This window comes from Corvus cornix, chromosome Z (assembly GCF_000738735.6).
Source record: "Corvus cornix cornix isolate S_Up_H32 chromosome Z, ASM73873v5, whole genome shotgun sequence".
Classification (NCBI taxonomy): domain Eukaryota; kingdom Metazoa; phylum Chordata; class Aves; order Passeriformes; family Corvidae; genus Corvus; species Corvus cornix.
In genome coordinates this window covers 50,172,324-50,189,296 of record NC_046357.1, presented here as the reverse complement: position 1 = coordinate 50,189,296, position 16,973 = coordinate 50,172,324, and the positions used below count along the sequence as shown (strand labels likewise).

General features: G+C 38.1%; 1 protein-coding gene and 1 long non-coding RNA gene across 2 annotated transcripts in view; one reads left to right on the top strand and one right to left on the bottom strand.

Moving 5' to 3' along the window:
- The window catches only part of LVRN (laeverin), a 35,557-nt gene that overhangs the window by 13,383 nt on the left and 5,201 nt on the right, over window positions 1-16,973 (top strand). The window contains exons 6-16 of the mRNA XM_039566975.1: window positions 917-1,030; window positions 3,086-3,226; window positions 3,536-3,601; window positions 3,733-3,798; window positions 4,870-5,039; window positions 6,456-6,532; window positions 8,361-8,500; window positions 10,702-10,757; window positions 12,086-12,239; window positions 13,123-13,217; window positions 13,897-14,004. Of these exons, the coding sequence (XP_039422909.1) occupies window positions 917-1,030; window positions 3,086-3,226; window positions 3,536-3,601; window positions 3,733-3,798; window positions 4,870-5,039; window positions 6,456-6,532; window positions 8,361-8,500; window positions 10,702-10,757; window positions 12,086-12,239; window positions 13,123-13,217; window positions 13,897-14,004 (1,187 nt within the window). The remainder of the gene's footprint in view (window positions 1-916; window positions 1,031-3,085; window positions 3,227-3,535; window positions 3,602-3,732; window positions 3,799-4,869; window positions 5,040-6,455; window positions 6,533-8,360; window positions 8,501-10,701; window positions 10,758-12,085; window positions 12,240-13,122; window positions 13,218-13,896; window positions 14,005-16,973) is intronic.
- LOC104690447 lies at window positions 5,041-6,290 on the bottom strand. Its single transcript, XR_005603825.1, has 2 exons — window positions 6,076-6,290; window positions 5,041-5,422 (listed from the first exon to the last, which is right to left on the bottom strand). It is a non-coding gene; the product is annotated as an uncharacterized LOC104690447 (long non-coding RNA).

Below are 16,973 nucleotides of genomic sequence, written 5' to 3'. Positions count from 1 at the left end.
ACAGACAGCATACTGATAGTACAGGATTCATTGATACAAAACTCTTAATGGTACCTTTTTCTTACACAGTACTTGAATGCCATGTGAGAAGATAGGCTAGGGATGTAGGGATGACAGTACTCTCTCTACACAATAAACTTAGTACTTTGGTAAGACACTCAATGGAGTTCATCAGTATTCTTTTGTAGTGGCAGTGCATGTACTTACAGCAAAAGGCATTTGTTTTTCTGCAAGAAAAAGTATTTTTAGTATTTTTAGTGCAGGCCAATGAAATAAATGTCAGTGCTTAACTAAACTATTTTACAAAAAAGTTGTAGTTCAAGTTTTGAAGAAATAAAATTTAGCAAATAAAATATAAATCCAGAAATGATCAGGTTTTTAAAACTGCCAGATATGAGTACACAGCAGCTGTTTTGGAAGTTTTATACTTGCCCGGAGAAGGATTTGCTGGTTTTGGAAATGGTTATTTCCCCAGTGTTGTATGTCATTCCTCTGACAATTTCACTTTGTTGAGAACGTGCAAAGATGATTTTGTAATTGCTCGATAAATGCCCTACTTCTAATTATAGGCTGATATGACATTTTAGATATTTAAGTTATATTGAGAAGTGTTTAAAATTAAATACTCTGAGAGAATGACATAATGCACTGAGATTGACACTCATGGTATGAAATTGTAGATTAAGCAATTTAAAAATAACTGCCCTGAACTTCTGACTTTTTCTAAAGTACATCTTTTTCTACTGAATTTTCACTATTTGAAGGAATATTCAGCATTTTATTCAATTTACATGTAGACATTAAATAAAGTTACTTCAGCCTATGTATGTGTGTTTAAAAACAGTACTATGTGTGTGCAAAAAAGTGAAAACAGCACTCCAATGAGATTTTGAGATATTTTTTCTTCCTATTTAAGTGGTTTGGAAATCTGGTCACAATGAACTGGTGGAATGATCTGTGGCTTAATGAGGGCCTGGCATCTTACTTTGAGTACCTGGGAGCTACCTTTGTTGAACCGAAACTTTCGCTGGTAAGCACTAACAGTTAGTAGCAAAGTTCCATCATATACAAAGGAAAGGAAGGTGCAGGAGATGGAAGTTAATTCAACAGTGCCATTACAAACATAACTTCTGTGAGAATGACCAATAGGTCTTGATTCTTTACTTGTAGGCCTCCATCTGTGGGGAGACCATGATCATATCCAGCTCTCTACAGCTGATGCAGAGGACAGATGGGCAGCTGGGATTCTGCAGTGGCAAGGAGTTGGTGTTTTGCCCTAGATCTGTCATGTAGCAAACTCAGATTTCTCTCCTGGGTCCTGCTCTAGCTGATGGTTTTCCTCCTCGCTTGCCAAACTCTTTTCTAATTATCCCAGTCCTCAGGTATCTTTACCAGGCAGAGATTAAGCTGGGTCATTTTCAGTCTGCTTACTGCACTGGGTCCCTGAATGTCTGGTTGTGGATAAGACAAATACAATGCACATAGCTAATCCAACAGCAGGGTGAAATTCCTTCCTATTCTGCCCAAATGGGAATAAGTGTAAATCCCATAGCATATTAGAAGACTCCATCCATTGTTAAACTCAGAGATAGATGGATATGAGCTGCTAATTGCAGCCATGAGATGAGGTACACTTGCCCATGCAGTCTTAAATGTCTGTACATGGTGCCATCAGCTTCTGAAGGAAGGAAGAGCCTTTAGTCTGGGCAGACCTGTGACTGCAGTTACTGCAGGCTGCTTTTTATTTGGCTAAGTTGAAATACTGTTTGTCAGTTTCCTTTTCTCATTCACCAAAGCACTTAATTACACTCTTGATTGGAAACTAATAAAGGCATGCCAAACAAATTCTGTCAGAAGGATTTCTAGGTCATGTGATGAGGTTACCTTCTGCTTTGAACTTCTGCAACAGCTCACTTTATTGTCTGCAATGCAGTGTTTTAATATCACTGAAAAGTGTAATTTAAACAGCTTTCCTGTCTAAAAATCAGCAGTTGTTGTTTGTGTCCATAAAGTAAATGTTATTACTGGTTAATAATTCTGTTTGATATATTGCAGTTAGGTAATGTGCCTTGGCAATGCAGAATTAATCACACAGGTGTGAGAATATAGGTCTTTCTTGCACAGTTTTGTGGGTCATAAATGTTCACAGAGTCACAGAGTGGCTGAGGTTAGAAGGGACATTTAGAGGTCACCTTGTCCAGCCTCCCTACACAAGCAACACCACACAAGTGCCAATTGCCCAAGACTATGCCCAGACAGCTTTTGAATGTCTCCAAGGATGGAGGCTCCATAACCTCTCAGGGCAACCTCTGGAAATGCTCAGTCACCTTCACAGTGACAACGTGTTTTCTGGTGTTCAGAGAGAACCTCCTGTGTTTCAGTGTGTGCCCATTGCCTCTGGTCCTGTCACTAGGCACCACTGGAAAAGCCTGGTTTTGTCCTCTGCTTAGCCTTCCTTCAGGTAGATACACTGATGAGATCCCTCTGAGCCCTCTCATCCCCAGGCTGAGCAGTTCCAGCTCTCTCACCCGGTTCTTAGAGGAGAGGCGCTCCAGTCCCTTCTCTGAGCTGTTGACCATAGTAGGTGACATTTACTCCTGAGGAGCCATTTTCCCTCCCTATTTCTCACTGGGTGAAAGCAGAAATGCCTCATAGCTAAACCTTGGTACCTTCATTTAGGTTATTGCTCAGGGTTGCAGCAGAAGAAACAGGGAATTTAGGAGGAAAATGCTGCCATACTCATGGCGGAAGTAAATGAAATACAGGCTTTCAGTTTTCAGGATATGTTCCTTTGCTGTTTAATATAGTTGACTTATTTTTGCCTGAGGATTACACTGTAACTGACTGTCAGGCCCAAGACCACAGTACTTCGAAGACGTAAAATTTTCACTGATCACTGATGTTGCCTGTGGAAAATGTTAGGATCAGATATATGGTCCCTTGTACTTCATAAGAAATTTAGGGAGTGGGAGAGTTCACTTGTAGACAAATGATCCATAATAGTGCTTTTTCCATAATCCTCATTCTCTCCAGGGAATTAGTACCTTCATTGTTCATCTCACTTAGATTTGTTTTCTTCTTGCAGGATAAAATCTTTTATGTTCATGTCGTTCAACCTGTCTTAAGGGAAGACAGTGAAATAGTTCGATCACTGTCAGAGAGTGAAGATAAGATCAAAGGATCATTTTCTTTAATGTCTCTGTTTGACAACATCACATATAGCAAGGTAAAAGAATAGAAAATTCTTCCTGTTTCTTGCAGATTCTAAACTAATGGTACAAGGTAGGTTTGGGAGGAACTGCTGAACAAAACTGTTTTGTCATTCAAAATGTGTTTCTGCGGCACACATGAATTTATTGGGTGTTGCAAATCTACTTGGCTCTGAAGGAAGTACTGAAAATATTTTTAACCTCTGTGAAATATGAAGTGTGGGTGTAGACCAACTAGCATCTCTGGAATATCTGAAAAAAATATTGCAACAGTAATTGCAATAATAATTCATTTTTTCTCATACTTTTTTTTTTTTCTACTCCAGGGGGCTTCTATAACCTGGATGCTTTCTGGTTTCCTGACTGAAAAGTTGTTCATCAGAGCGCTTACTGTAAGTTTGAAAAAACAACCCCTTCATCTTGATTTATAAGCTTGAAAATGTCAGTTGTACAAATTGTTTGCCTTGCTAGTGGTTGCATTGAACCTTCATGAATTCTGATGCTTCTCTTTGTTTCCACACAGTCGTATCTGAAAGAATTTTCCTTCTCAAATGCTAATCAAGATGATCTCTGGACCCACATCCAGATGGTACTCATTTTATGTCTCTAGTATTCTTTCTCTGGTGTTTGGCACAGTCCAAATTTAAGGCATAAACTATTTGTAGAAGACTGCACTGGAATGTGGCTATGTGTAGCACAGTCTTTCTCCTGCATAAAATTTGCTTTACTGGTTTTCTCAGCTAATGTCTTCTCAAGTGTTTATTTGCCTACTTTGCTGCACCTGAGATCCGTAGAACTAAGTACAAGGAGTAGAGAGATGAGATGGGAAATCAGGACCAGGCAAAGTTTTGGGTTTCGTGGTTATTACATAAGCCTACATGAAATTGCACAGCCTATTGTTCTGGAGCTTAAGTTTTGCCAGATCAGAGTGTGTGATGCCTCGGGCTTGATGATCAAAGATGCTGGTATGTCACAGATCCAGCAAAGTCTATATCCAGGGCAGTAGCTCAGCAGTTCATCCTTCAGTGGTTTTGGCAGAAATCTGACTAAGGAAACAGATGCTAATATTAGGTTTATTTTTTTTAAAAAATCCACCTTCCTGGTCCTCTAAAGAAGGCTTCTGTTGTGTTGCAGACTCTGTCTTAAGAATGGGAGTGCTAGAATTTCAGATATGCAAGGTTGTCACATGTTTTAAGCCAGTGAAGACTGTACCAATTCACACTGGTTGAGACTCCAGCTTAATGTTTTTCAATTTGTCTTCACTAATTCAGTTTGTTTATTAGGTCACTTAAAAATCTTTGTGTTCCATCAGTTTTATTTGAATGAAATTAATGCATCAAGTCTGTCATAGCCATAGAGATGTGTAAGTACATTAACACTAAAAAGGGAAAATTTAGCGGTCAGGCTTTAGAATGAGAAATGTCATCTCAGTATTTCATAATTCCTGAGAAAGGCTTATGCCTGTATTATGTCTTTATTATAATGTCAATAACATTTTTTGGACTTTAGGTACATAGATTTCTTGCATGAGTCAAAGACCAGCAAGCTGCTAAGCAGATTTTTTCTCTACTGTGTTAGAATAGCTCCCAGAGATTCACTGAAGCAATATCAGTAAGTACCTGTTCATCATAAATATTTCTAATTCCTCTTTCTCTTGCAGGTCGTAGATGGACAGGATGAAGTTCAGTTGCCAGCATCTGTAAAGCAAATAATGGATTCCTGGACATGCCAAAATGGGTTTCCAGTTTTAACTTTAAATCTAACTACTGGAACAATCAGACAGGAACAATTTTTTAATAAAAAGAATAGAAAGAATACTGATTCTTACAAGTATGTTTAGCTTGTGGTTTTATTGTATGTTTATACCCTGCTTTTTACAGGAAGCTCTTCAGTTATGACAACATATTTTGACCATCTGATTTTTTAACTTGTGGTTTTTTTCTTGTTATGAACAGTCAAGTAAAATCTGTTTGAGACTGGACTTTGCAATTGTTCTGCAAACTCTGCTTGTTTTGCCAAAAAATTGCTTTCCTCTGGAATAGTGACTTTTCCAGCCACATAAGAATAAAGACAGACTTCGGCGATGAGTGTGTCGCAGGGAGGATTTTTGCCTGGTGTTTTCGTCTTTTCTCATCCCTCAGGTCTACAGACTGGGGACCTGGATGAACCATGCTTAGCTTCTTTCCAGTGCACATATTTCCAGTCTCTTCTGCCTGGCAAGGAAAAGAGGGCTGTATTTAAATAAATAAATGACCCCTTTCTCAGAGACTGCTGATACCTGAACAACAGTTTTAAGTTATTGTCAGCAAGCACTGTTGAGTGCCTGGGGCTTTTGAAAACTGTGCTGCTTACTCAGATGCCTGAAAATGGTGATAGAAGTAGCTGCCTTTTGTCACCCACTTTGGAAACTCCTGGCTAGGGTTTGAAAATTCATGAAGGAGCAGTTGACATGAGTTTTGGGGTGCATAGATGGAGCCCATGAGATGAGTTGCCATGTGTGGAAGAAGTGTAAAGGAGAGCAAAATCCAAAGCAGTTTTTTTCTTAGAAGTTACTGCTGGTAATACAAACAGGCAAAAGGAATTTTGACAAGAGCCACAGGGTCCTTTGCTTCCAAGGAATTGCAAAACATTAAGCCATTCGATATTCTTGCTTAGCTCAGATAAGGAATTCCGAGTTACAAATGTGAAGTCCTTTACAGTTAGCAAGCACAAATTACCATGTGAATGTAAGAAAGCCCAGGACATGTATTACAGAATTTTTCAGGTGTTTGAAGGTTTCATCTCTTTTACCAGAAAGGAGTTTTACATTCCCTCAGAAAAGAAATTACAGTTGTCAGAATTACAGTTGTAATTACAGTTGTATTACCTGAGACCTTTTTTCAGTAGATGCCCTTCTGAAAAGTAGCTTTAAGTTCTCCAGAAGCAGGGTTAAGTGTAATAAGTGACGAGGATAAAATTACTGCCTGGAGAAGGAAAGACAGCACAGAGAGACAATGGTGTTTAAACACCTAGCACTGAACAATATTCTTGATATGAGTGCCTTTTTAAAGCCATGCTAAAACTCCCTTTTGGAGAAGATAAATGCTGATCCAACAGAAATACCATTATCTGATGAGGTTGCATGCATCAGAGAGAAGGTAGATGGATATTCTTGCAAGACAGAACTAATCTGCACTGTAGTTTAGCATCAGCTAAGGGGGATTTTTAAGTATAAGAACTTTAATCATAACCTTTTTTTTTGTTAAGTAACACCTGGATTATTCCTATTTCTTGGATGAGAAATGGATCATCACAACCCTTAACCTGGCTAGATAAAAGCAGCAGTAAGTAATGTATTTGTTTGCACATGCTAAAACCAAACTGATGAAAACACTCAAAAGTCTTCTAAAAACAGAAGGTATATTTGAATTGAATAGGGGAGATAAATCTTTAATACAGAAATTTCTGTGTTTATCCATGGTAAAGATTTTGTGTTACTATAGCAGTAGGTTTTTTATTATGTCCATATAATGTTCTTTTCTATGTTGCATCAAACTTCAGTGTAAGCTTGAGTTTTTAATAATATGGTACAACACACATTAGGAGTAGAGATTTCCACAGAAATTTTTATTTTGTAATTTTTTACACAAATCCAAAGTCTTAAGTCCTCATGCTTCTGTATTATTCTTACCCCAACAGATCTCATTGATGTTAACACCCGCTTTTGAGTATAGATAGGATCTCATTTCTGATGAAATACCAGAAAATTATCAGCTCAAGTAGTAGATACAAGACTGAAAAAATTAACACTGGCTGTGGGAAGCGACCCAACATTGTTAATATCTGTAACAACAGAAATTAATGTTTTCAACAACATTTAATTTTTTATGCAAATTAAATGAAAAAATACTTTTAGCAAAAGAATATGATTTTTAAAAGTTTTAAAGTCTTATAATAGAAAGTTATTTTATGGACATCTCCAACCAAATAAAAAATTCAGTTATTTCTAAACTCAGTGTTTTCCAATAATCAGCTATATTTTTTTGAGGAAGAAGTGTAATCGTTAGAATGTGGTAATCATTTTTCTTTGGCAAGTCAGCCATGTATCAGGTTTTAGATGAGCCAAAAGAAGATGCAGAGACTAATGCAATGGAATGCTTAAGAGCAAATCTTCGATATGCTGTGCATATTGCAGCTCTCCACCCTCTGTTTGCATTGGTTAAAAGTTACTTCCTCTCTTTTTCAGGCAGTAAGATAGCTTGAGTGATCATTAATTCGACTGTATACACGGCAAATAAGAAAATCTAGACGTATATTCGTCTGAATACAGGATGAATCCTGCAGTACTTGCTCTGTCTGAACGTTGGAGTCTCAGTCCTCTGTTCAGAGTAAAGCACTGATGGGTGTAGACTACTCAACCAGTACTGTCCTACTGTCTTAAGAGAGTTTGCCTTCTCAAATCAGGATGTGAAAACAGCATTTGAATGCTCTTCTGATGAGGCAGCTGAGAGCCTTCAAGGCTGCCCTGGCTCCTTCAATGCACAGTAGGCTATCAGGAGCAGTCAATCAGACAAGAACACGTGAATAAGTGAGATGGACTGCAGGAGGAAGCCTGATGATGTGAATGATGTAGCTCAAAAGGACTGTGGGGACTATCTTCTTTAAAATCAGCATTTTCAATTACTTGTCTCTTTGTTAAACTTACCAGGTTTTTTTTCTTGCTCTCCATTTATCTGAATATTGGTAGGTGGTCAGTTCTTCTGTAAGGTGGTGAGCACTGTGTTTTGGAGCTGGGAGCAGCAGGTGTGCTGTGGGTGCATGCCCTACAGCAGGCGTGGGAGGGTATTGCTCCTCATCCTGAGACTTGACTCTTGGGTAAACTTTCTGAACTCTTGCAGCTGCCTTTGAGCTAGAGGGTAGGAGCAAAGTGGGTCTTCAGCCTACCCCTTAGAATCTCAAGGTGCTTAGTACCTGAGGAGTCAGTGGATGTTGAAGTCATTCTGCTGTGCAGAGCAGAGATCACAAGTGCACTGTGCTTTAGGGGGATTTTTTTTGAGTCCAGCCTCAAACTTGTGTCTCAGATCTCAGAGGAGCTCCAAGTCCATTGTTTATAAATGCAAGAGAAGAGCAGTGCATGGAAACAAAATGATACATTCTAATGTCACTTTACAGAAATGTTTCCTGAAATGCAAGTATCAGAGTCAGAATATGACTGGATCTTGCTAAATGTAAATTTAAGTGGATACTACAGAGTGAACTATGACCAATTAAACTTGAAGAGATTAGCACGCTTGCTTGAAACTGATCCAAAGGTAAGATCATGTTTGTTTTCTCAAGCTTATGAGCAGACTCTTTCCATGTATTTTTTTCTTGCAGTTTTTACCTGGAATCACATTGATGAAAACCTGGAATTATGACAAACTCATTGTTGCACCACTGAAGTCACTATCTTTTTGTAGTGGAAGATGACAGGCCTGAACAGTTTCATATAAACATGAAAAATAACTTTACATTACAGTCTGTCTTGAAATTTTGTTAACAGCTTGTGGTTTTCCCAAACTCTTTAAATCTGGCTCAAGGAGCTTTCAGTGTGAATGTGTGACTGAACTTTATCTGGTATAAGGCATTATAACCATGAAGAGGGAGAGTTGTGAGAAAGCTTTTTATTTCCACATTTTGTCAAACCACAATATTTTTGCCCATGGAATTAAAAAAATCTGACTTTTTTTGGTGGTTTTTTGTTGCTGTTTTGGTCGGTTGGGGTTTTTTGAATTTTTTTGTTTGGTTTTGGTTTTTTGTGGAGAATTTTCCTAGAAGTTCAAATCAATTCTACTTGGGCTCTTTCAGTCCTCTGTAGACACTGACTTAGAGTAAATTTCATCCCACCTTTGACTTGCCATAGCCTGAACTGAAGGTGAAAGTGGTACAGAACAACCGTGACTCTATATGGGGTGTAATGGTTTCCAGTGTTGCCTAATCCTACAGTGAGCCAGAGGCTCCAGCAGTGGTGTCAGCTCATCGGTTTTGGTAACAAAAGTCAGTTCATTGGTTTGGTAACTGAGAAAATTTAACCTTTCAATATAATAGTAATCAGTGCAGTCAGCTTTCTCTAGAGAGTCAGGACATGAGACTGATCAGAGCACATTAAACCTTCCTACATCACACTGGCTTCATTTCTTCTAGGCTTCTTTCTTTCACAGCAAACCTACATCATCAGGAAATTGGGTGTGGGCTGACTTGGGTCCATTTTTTGGCACCATACAGTGCTGCAAAAATGTAACTATGGGCTGGACAGGAGGTGCAGGAATAATCTACTAACTGTAGGTTTGGTCACACTCAAACAAGACAGGTTCACAAGTCAAATGGGTTATAAAATGCAACGTAAGTAGTTCTTTTGGATTGATGGGACAAATGCGTTAACTGCAGAATAGCTATGGAGAGCACTAACAACAGGATTGCAATCACAAAGTTAATTTCTTGAGTGAAAACCTTCAGTGTGGTCAAGAACGCAAGCCTTACCATAAAGGATCCCTTCTGGGGAGGGTGAGGAGGACAGACACATAGATCTGTGCCCACAATTTTGTGTCAAACTCTCGTAACTGCCAGTTATGTACAAAATCAGGGTGCATTTTATGCCTTATCAACCACAATTGTGCAAAGTGCTGCAGGTGGCACTGGGGTCGAACCACCTGTTCTTTGTGGTAATGCTTCTTGGTAGGAAGTGTTCTGGGTAGCAGTTGTGCAAAGCCATCCATTCCTTGTAGTCGTGCTCTATGTAATATATCTTGGTATCAAGAGGTGGAACAAGAATATGCAGCTTCCACCCAGCTTCACATTCCTCCCTGGTGGGTGTCAGCCCAAGCCACCTGACCTCTGTCTGGTTTCAGCATTGCATGTTCAGATTTGCATTTCTGCACTGCTTCATGCTTCCAGCAGTCAGAGGGAGTGTTTGCTCCAGCAGTGACCAAACTGCAGAGGCGTGGCATAGGGAGGAGACAAGGAGGATGGCAGTCCTCTCACAAGAGCGTGAGCTGTGGGCAGAGGTACACCGGTGCATGGCTGTGCCTCGGTCATTTATTTCATGGCAGTGCTAGACACTCTGCTCTGCACTGGGTACAGATTCCATATTTAAGCCTCAAAAGGAAAAAAAAAAAGTACCAAAATTATGTAACTAGGTTATTTTTAGGACATGTGGCATTTCAATATTTTCTTTTAATTACAGCATGCAAATAAGAGGGGTCTTGAAATTCTCTGGTTAATGTACTGTAGTTATATGTTTATAGACAACATAATATATAACTATATCATGTAGTTCTGTGTATAGATATATAAAAACATCCCGTAAAGCATATAAATAATTTCAGCTTAAAAGGCAGGATCCATTTAACAATGTTTTGTAGGCTATTTTGATTTAGAAAACCTGTTAGGGATCCTTCTGAAATATAGTAAAGCTTTTTGTAAACTCCTAATGACATGTTTAAATCTATTAATATTACATGAATACTTTCTGCAGGCCATTCCCGCTGTCAGCAGGTTCCAGCTGATAGATGATGTTTTTGCATTGACAGAGTAAGTATGTTTCCAATATGTTACAGAAAATTATTAAAATATATGATCACACTCAAGATTGCTACTTCTGCTTCCTTCATTCCTACCTATGTGTGCTCGTAAGAATTACTGCTTTGACAAAATGGTGGGAAAGTTACTTAATCTTCTTTTGTCAGTGCTGAGTGATTTACCTCAAAATTTCTTTTAACTTTTGTTCCAGCTCCTGGGAAATTATTTTAAATAGTGGCACTGCCATGAGTTCTTTAGGGATTAACCTGTATTTGTCTTAAGGGAAAAAAAGTTTCCAAATGAAGGTTCTGATCTTCCTTCATTTATCCTGGACTATCTCAGCTATGCTGTACTGCATCACTCAAAACCGCCTTAATTTCTCTTGCTGAGTCACGACTTGGTTGTTCAGGTCCGTGGTTCTAGAGTGGTCAAGTAGTACTGTAGGGAGCTGAAAAAGCATCAAATGTGTCTGTGCCTCACATGTACCAGAGGTCCCAAAAGCATCAGACACCTATGACGACGGTATCCCTATGATGAGGGACCTCAGGGATGATGTGGCCAAAGCACACTGCCCTGCTTCAGGGCCTGTGGAAGTACCTCTGAGAGGAGGAAGTAAAAAATTCCTATTCCTCCTCCCATACAAATGTCCTTTTTCATCACAGAGCTCAAAACTAGTAGTTAATAACGAATGTAACTGTGAAGTATAGAACTGTGCTGCTATATAAGTACACCAAAAATATTTTTTTTTCTGGAGGAAAGGGGCTCGAAGTGGAATTTTATTGTGAAAAAATGAATTTCATGCTTATTCCACACTGAGGGGCAGAAACGCCATGCTGAAGTAGTTAATTCCACACATAGTATGCATGTGAATTAAATGGTTTGATTTTTATAATAATGTCTATTCCACAGAAGAACATGTAATGAAAGTAAGTTGTTTCATAATAAAAATAAAATCGTATTATAACTAAAACAGTGCTTTTCTTCTTAATTTTGTTCCAGTGGGACTGACACATGCTGTCAATGTGCTTGTACCGTATCCTGCAGACACAAGCAGATACAGTGTGCATACTGCCACGCTTACTGCCATGATTGTCCTATTACTTTGATAGTGGCACTGTGCTCTTTAATAGATGTTTTGAGAGTTAAGATCCTAAAATCACCATTTATTTATATTTATTTTATTTTTTCCAACGTCTTTTCCCGCCTACTTTCCACACGGTATCCTGATGTCTTATTGTCTGTTTCATAAAAAACCAGATATTCGTGGTAGATAATTAATGTGAATAAGTATGCTAAAATGTGTGTGGGTTTTTTGTTTTGTTTTGGTTTTTTTTACATAGCTTTGGATATGTTCCAATTGAAACAGCACTTGAACTAACAAAATACCTTGCCAAAGAAGATGAACTCTTCATATGGAATGTGGTATTGTTAAACCTAATACCTGATAATTTGGAAAGTACACTGAAGAACTATGAAGTATATCCACTTTTAAAGGTATGACCATTTTGTTAGTTAGCAAAGATACTAGACCACGCAAATACATCAGTCTAAAATTAATGCTTTTTAAATTCTCAAGAATGTAGTGGTGAGTATGATGGGTCAGAGTTCTTGTCATTCCTTTTGCATGACTTCATCAACTTTTTTTTTTAATAAGAGGAGGAACTTAATTATACATATTAGTCAATGATAAGTCTCATTGAATCTTCAGTTATTCTTATCGAAAAGCAGAAATACATTCACATTCTTTACATTAAGCTTCATCCTTGGTTTTTTGAAACTGCAAATCTGGAAAATACAGCTATCAGTCAGCAGTAAGTGAAAAGACCAACACTGCTATATACAAAAGGCATACAGTATATATGTGCTCTGTGCTTTGTGCTCCCTTTCCATTCATATTCATGGAGTGAAAGAAGGAATTGGGTGTAGATACTAACTGAAATTATTCTCTCCCATATATGACTTACCTGAGATAATACTGTCAGATTTATTTCCTTGACTTCTATTTGAAGATTTCACTTATGTTTAAAATAAATACAGTCACACAGTATTAGTTCTCTTAAGTTCTAGAAAGTAAAGGTATGTGAAAATAAGTGAGAAGAACAAAGTATTTCCAGCTGAGAAGGGTTTTTTCCTGTTTTTCTGAGAATTTGTGTTCTTTCATAATAAGTTGAAAGGTCCTAGTGATGTGAAATGGTAATGTGCCAGTTTGAATTGAGGTACAGGTATATTGAATTTTAGACCAAATTTATATTTTATTTAATATCCTGTGTTTTCAAGACATTAATAGTGGTAAATTTTTAGGCTAAATCTATGTAAATAAGAAAAATAAAAACTTGCATCTAAATGAAAGTAATTTTTCTTTCCCTTCTTTTAAAAGAAATACCTTTTAAAGAGAATGTTGCCAATATACCATTATTATGCAGGTTTTATTCATCAAAATGTTGATGCTTTGGAAGATGACTATTTTGCTCAGTAAGTATTCTGCTTTTCTTAAAAGTTTTTTTCTGATGTGATTGAATCTGACACATTGCAGTTTGCTTGTGTAAATTAAATACAAGATACAGGAATAATTCTCTAACTAATGTGAATGTAGACAAATTGTTATTTTACTGTCCTGTAAGTGTGTATTCCTTATGATGACACCTCCAGTGAAACTGCAGTATCAGGATAGGAGCATAAAGGATGATAGTTTAAGGATCTTAGTGGTGGCTCTCATTTATCAGATAACAGCTCAACAGGAGGCTAGCTGAAGAAAAACTGACAACAACAAACTTAAGATACGATTTTTGGATCAGTCACTTAAACTTTAAAGTACTTCATTTGCAAGGCCACTGCAGCGACAGGCTTGAACATCAGAGTGATTTGGACTAGATGCAACCAGTACCTTAAAACTTCCAAGAGGGATATAAACCATACAAAAAACTAACCAAAAAATATAGTACATTGGTTGCCTCACTAGTATCCATTAATACTGATGTCAGGAGACCACTATTGTTTGTTTAATTATTTTATTAAAACTCAACTGTTCCTAGTGGAGGTTCTCACAGGTTAATGGCATCATGTTCTGAAACTGTGGTGGTCAGGCACAGTTCAAGCACTCCAAATGTGGTATGCATCTCTTTTATTCTTACTGTTTTAACTTCCCTTCAAGAGTGTATTTGGAAAAACTCTTTGCAACAGCGTGCTGGCTGGGCCTCCAAGACTGTTTGGACCTGTCATCTGAACTGTATGCTAAATGGATGGACAACCCTGAGCACAAGTAAGAATGATGATCTGCTCTTAGAGGTGTGCATGTCTAGGGGAGGTGGAACATTAAAAAGCTGTTAAAAGGGGAAGGCAGAAGGAGAAATGCCTCTGTACACTGCTCTTATTTCTTGACAGAATGACAGAATTTAAGACAACTATGTCTCCCCAGCATCATCCTCTTCCCCAAATCCCAGCTTTATGATGATTTCATAATTACTTAGGCTTTTTACATAGACTTTACAGGCTGGAGGATGGAGATTTTGCCATGAAGACCAAAATATGGTTAGCCATGTTAACAGGTGAACCTCCTATTAGTGTTAATATCCCATATGGCCCAGTCCCTTTGCTACAGAACAGCCTTTGGGTTGTAACATATACCAACTCAGCTTTTAAGCTTCTCTTAACAATACTGAGTGATGTTTGCATGATGCAGCCATCTGCCCGTGATGAGCCCATCAAAGTGCCTTGCATGTTCTGTGTTCACATAAAGAGGTGCTGGGAACAGCTGTTAGTCCTTATGCTGATACTGGAGCCTAGTGGTCAGGTGTCTGGTCCGTGAGAATGGAGTCTGGACTCTACCAGGAGGAGACTTTCTGTATCCAAGTATTGCATCATTAAAAAAAAATTTACAATGTATTGAAATTCTTATTCTCTTTTCTTCCCTCTTTCTTTCAATGTCTTTCTATGCAATAGTCAAATAGTATTGGCACCGGTGAGTGAATATTTAAAGTTCATTTTTATTTGTTGTAGTTGTGATAAATATTGTGTCATCATTTGTATCTCTGTTGATATATGTAGTTGGCTAAGTAAACTGAACTTGTACTATTATGTTTGAGTTTTCTAAAACAGCTTCATAGTGATCATACTTATAAAAGCCCAACTGAGTTTTGCAGTTAGACTGAAAAGTTTAAAAAGCCTAAATACATTTTGTTCCATTCTAGAGAGAATATTCTTGCAATCCCACTCTAGAAGCAACAATACTGTGCCGAATTGTCTGTCTGTTTTCAAAATAGTCATCTTCCCCTATTAATAACATTTGAGGTGATGGAATACTACATACCTTATTTGACTTGAAGAGCTGAAAAGTCTATGAAATATATTAGCTGATTGAGTTTTGAATTTGATGAAGAATATTAATTTTGCTGATCTTCTTGGCACTGAGAAAAGTTCAAAGGGATTTTACGGGTTTTATGTGTGGAAAAAAATGAAATTCTGAATTCTGTTAAGTGAAAAAAATGATCATGTTTTAAGGAGAAAACCCCATAGAAGAAGGACACTTCTTAGGTTTCAAGTGACAGATTACTGTTCCCATGCAGTTAATCTAGAGACTTTTCATGTGCTGGGTAGGAACGGAAACAGGCACAATACACTTTTGACCCATATTTCACAGCAAAATCCCTTTAGCTGCTCTTACGTTCTTCATGCTGAGAGCAAACTCATAACAGCACACTGCAGCTGTTCTGCCACAGGTGGGACCCAGTAGGATTCTCACATCTGTGGAAAAAAGTAATGCTTTTCTGTTTCAGATTGGGTTATCAACTTTCAGCTGAACATTTCCAAACAGTTCCTGGCAGAATGCAACTGGACTCGATACAGTGCATTTTTATCTGTTTCATGAAAATAACAAGCCAAGAGCTGTAATCCCCAGCCAATTTCTCTGTTTTACTCTTTTTTATTATAGGAGGGTAGTGATGCTTGTTAAATTAATGTATTCTCTTAGGTGCTGTTACTGGCTTGTCTTTTGAAAGAAGGAAACTAGCCTATGGGGAGGGACAGCATTGCTGTTCATTTTACTTGTTTACTAAAGGTTCACATATTCTGCTGCTACCCTCAAAAGTTAAGAAACCACTATGTCATTTCTGGATTGGTTCCAAAAACACAATGTAAAATAACCTGCCCTGCTTTCCAGCAGCTTTTTGCATCTTCCCCAAGATCCAGAAATGAGGGATCCTGGCAGGCCAGTAACATCAAATCACACAGCCACTCCCATGAAAAATATCAAGATGCATAAGTCACACCCCTCACCTAAAATAACCTCAAGCTCCAAAGTCCCTCTGGACTATAGTGGGAACTGCACAACATAAACCACTTCACAGCCACCCCAGATGTCATCAGCCAGCAAACCATTGTCCCATAGCAGGCTGCCCGTCCAACCTGCCTTGAATGTTGCACATCAGAGCTGCAGCCAAATGATACACAGAACCTGTCTATTCACACACAACAGCTTTACACTTACTAACAAACATTTTTTGCAACTACTGGAACAGCTTCAGTAGCAAAATGAATAGCTGTACGTTGGCCAAAACAGCTTTACCCTGTTATCACCTTACTGTGACCCCTTACTGCAGTATTATGAAAGGATTATAAAACAAATTACCAGACCCTGCAACTCAAATAAGATCTGCCAGAGGGGGATTCCTCACAGCATGATACTTTAGCCTGACATAACTACTCTACATGTCATCTTGGTGGCAAATCCCTTATGTCACAGCAAGTATCTAGGTAAATGAATCCAAACTATTCCTTGAAGTGAATATAGAATATGCCCATGCTTTCTGTTACTATGACAGTGAAATGCCGCACCTGCAACAGGACTGCCAAAATCCCTGCATCTTGCCTTTTCACTAACACATGATGTCTGTCATGTAAAACACCCAGCTCTCTCCCTCTTTCCTAGTAGTCCTTCGTTTCCAGAGTCTATAACTTCCTTTTCTCTACCTTGTACTCAGAAGATTGATCTCATATATCCTTCTTTCTGACTAACTAACTCTGTTGGCATCATCTTCATTTTCTATAGGATACTCTGCTGAAACTCAGGAAATTTTCTCAACTTGTATTTAAATTTGCTGTTTCCAGTTTTGGGCCTGAAGAATGGCTTTTGTGACCAGAAACTTGTATGTTTTTCCCTCATCAAGGGGAGGATAATTTTTACACCTCTACTTACAATCCTGGCCTAATGTAATGATAAGCAAACTAACAGGA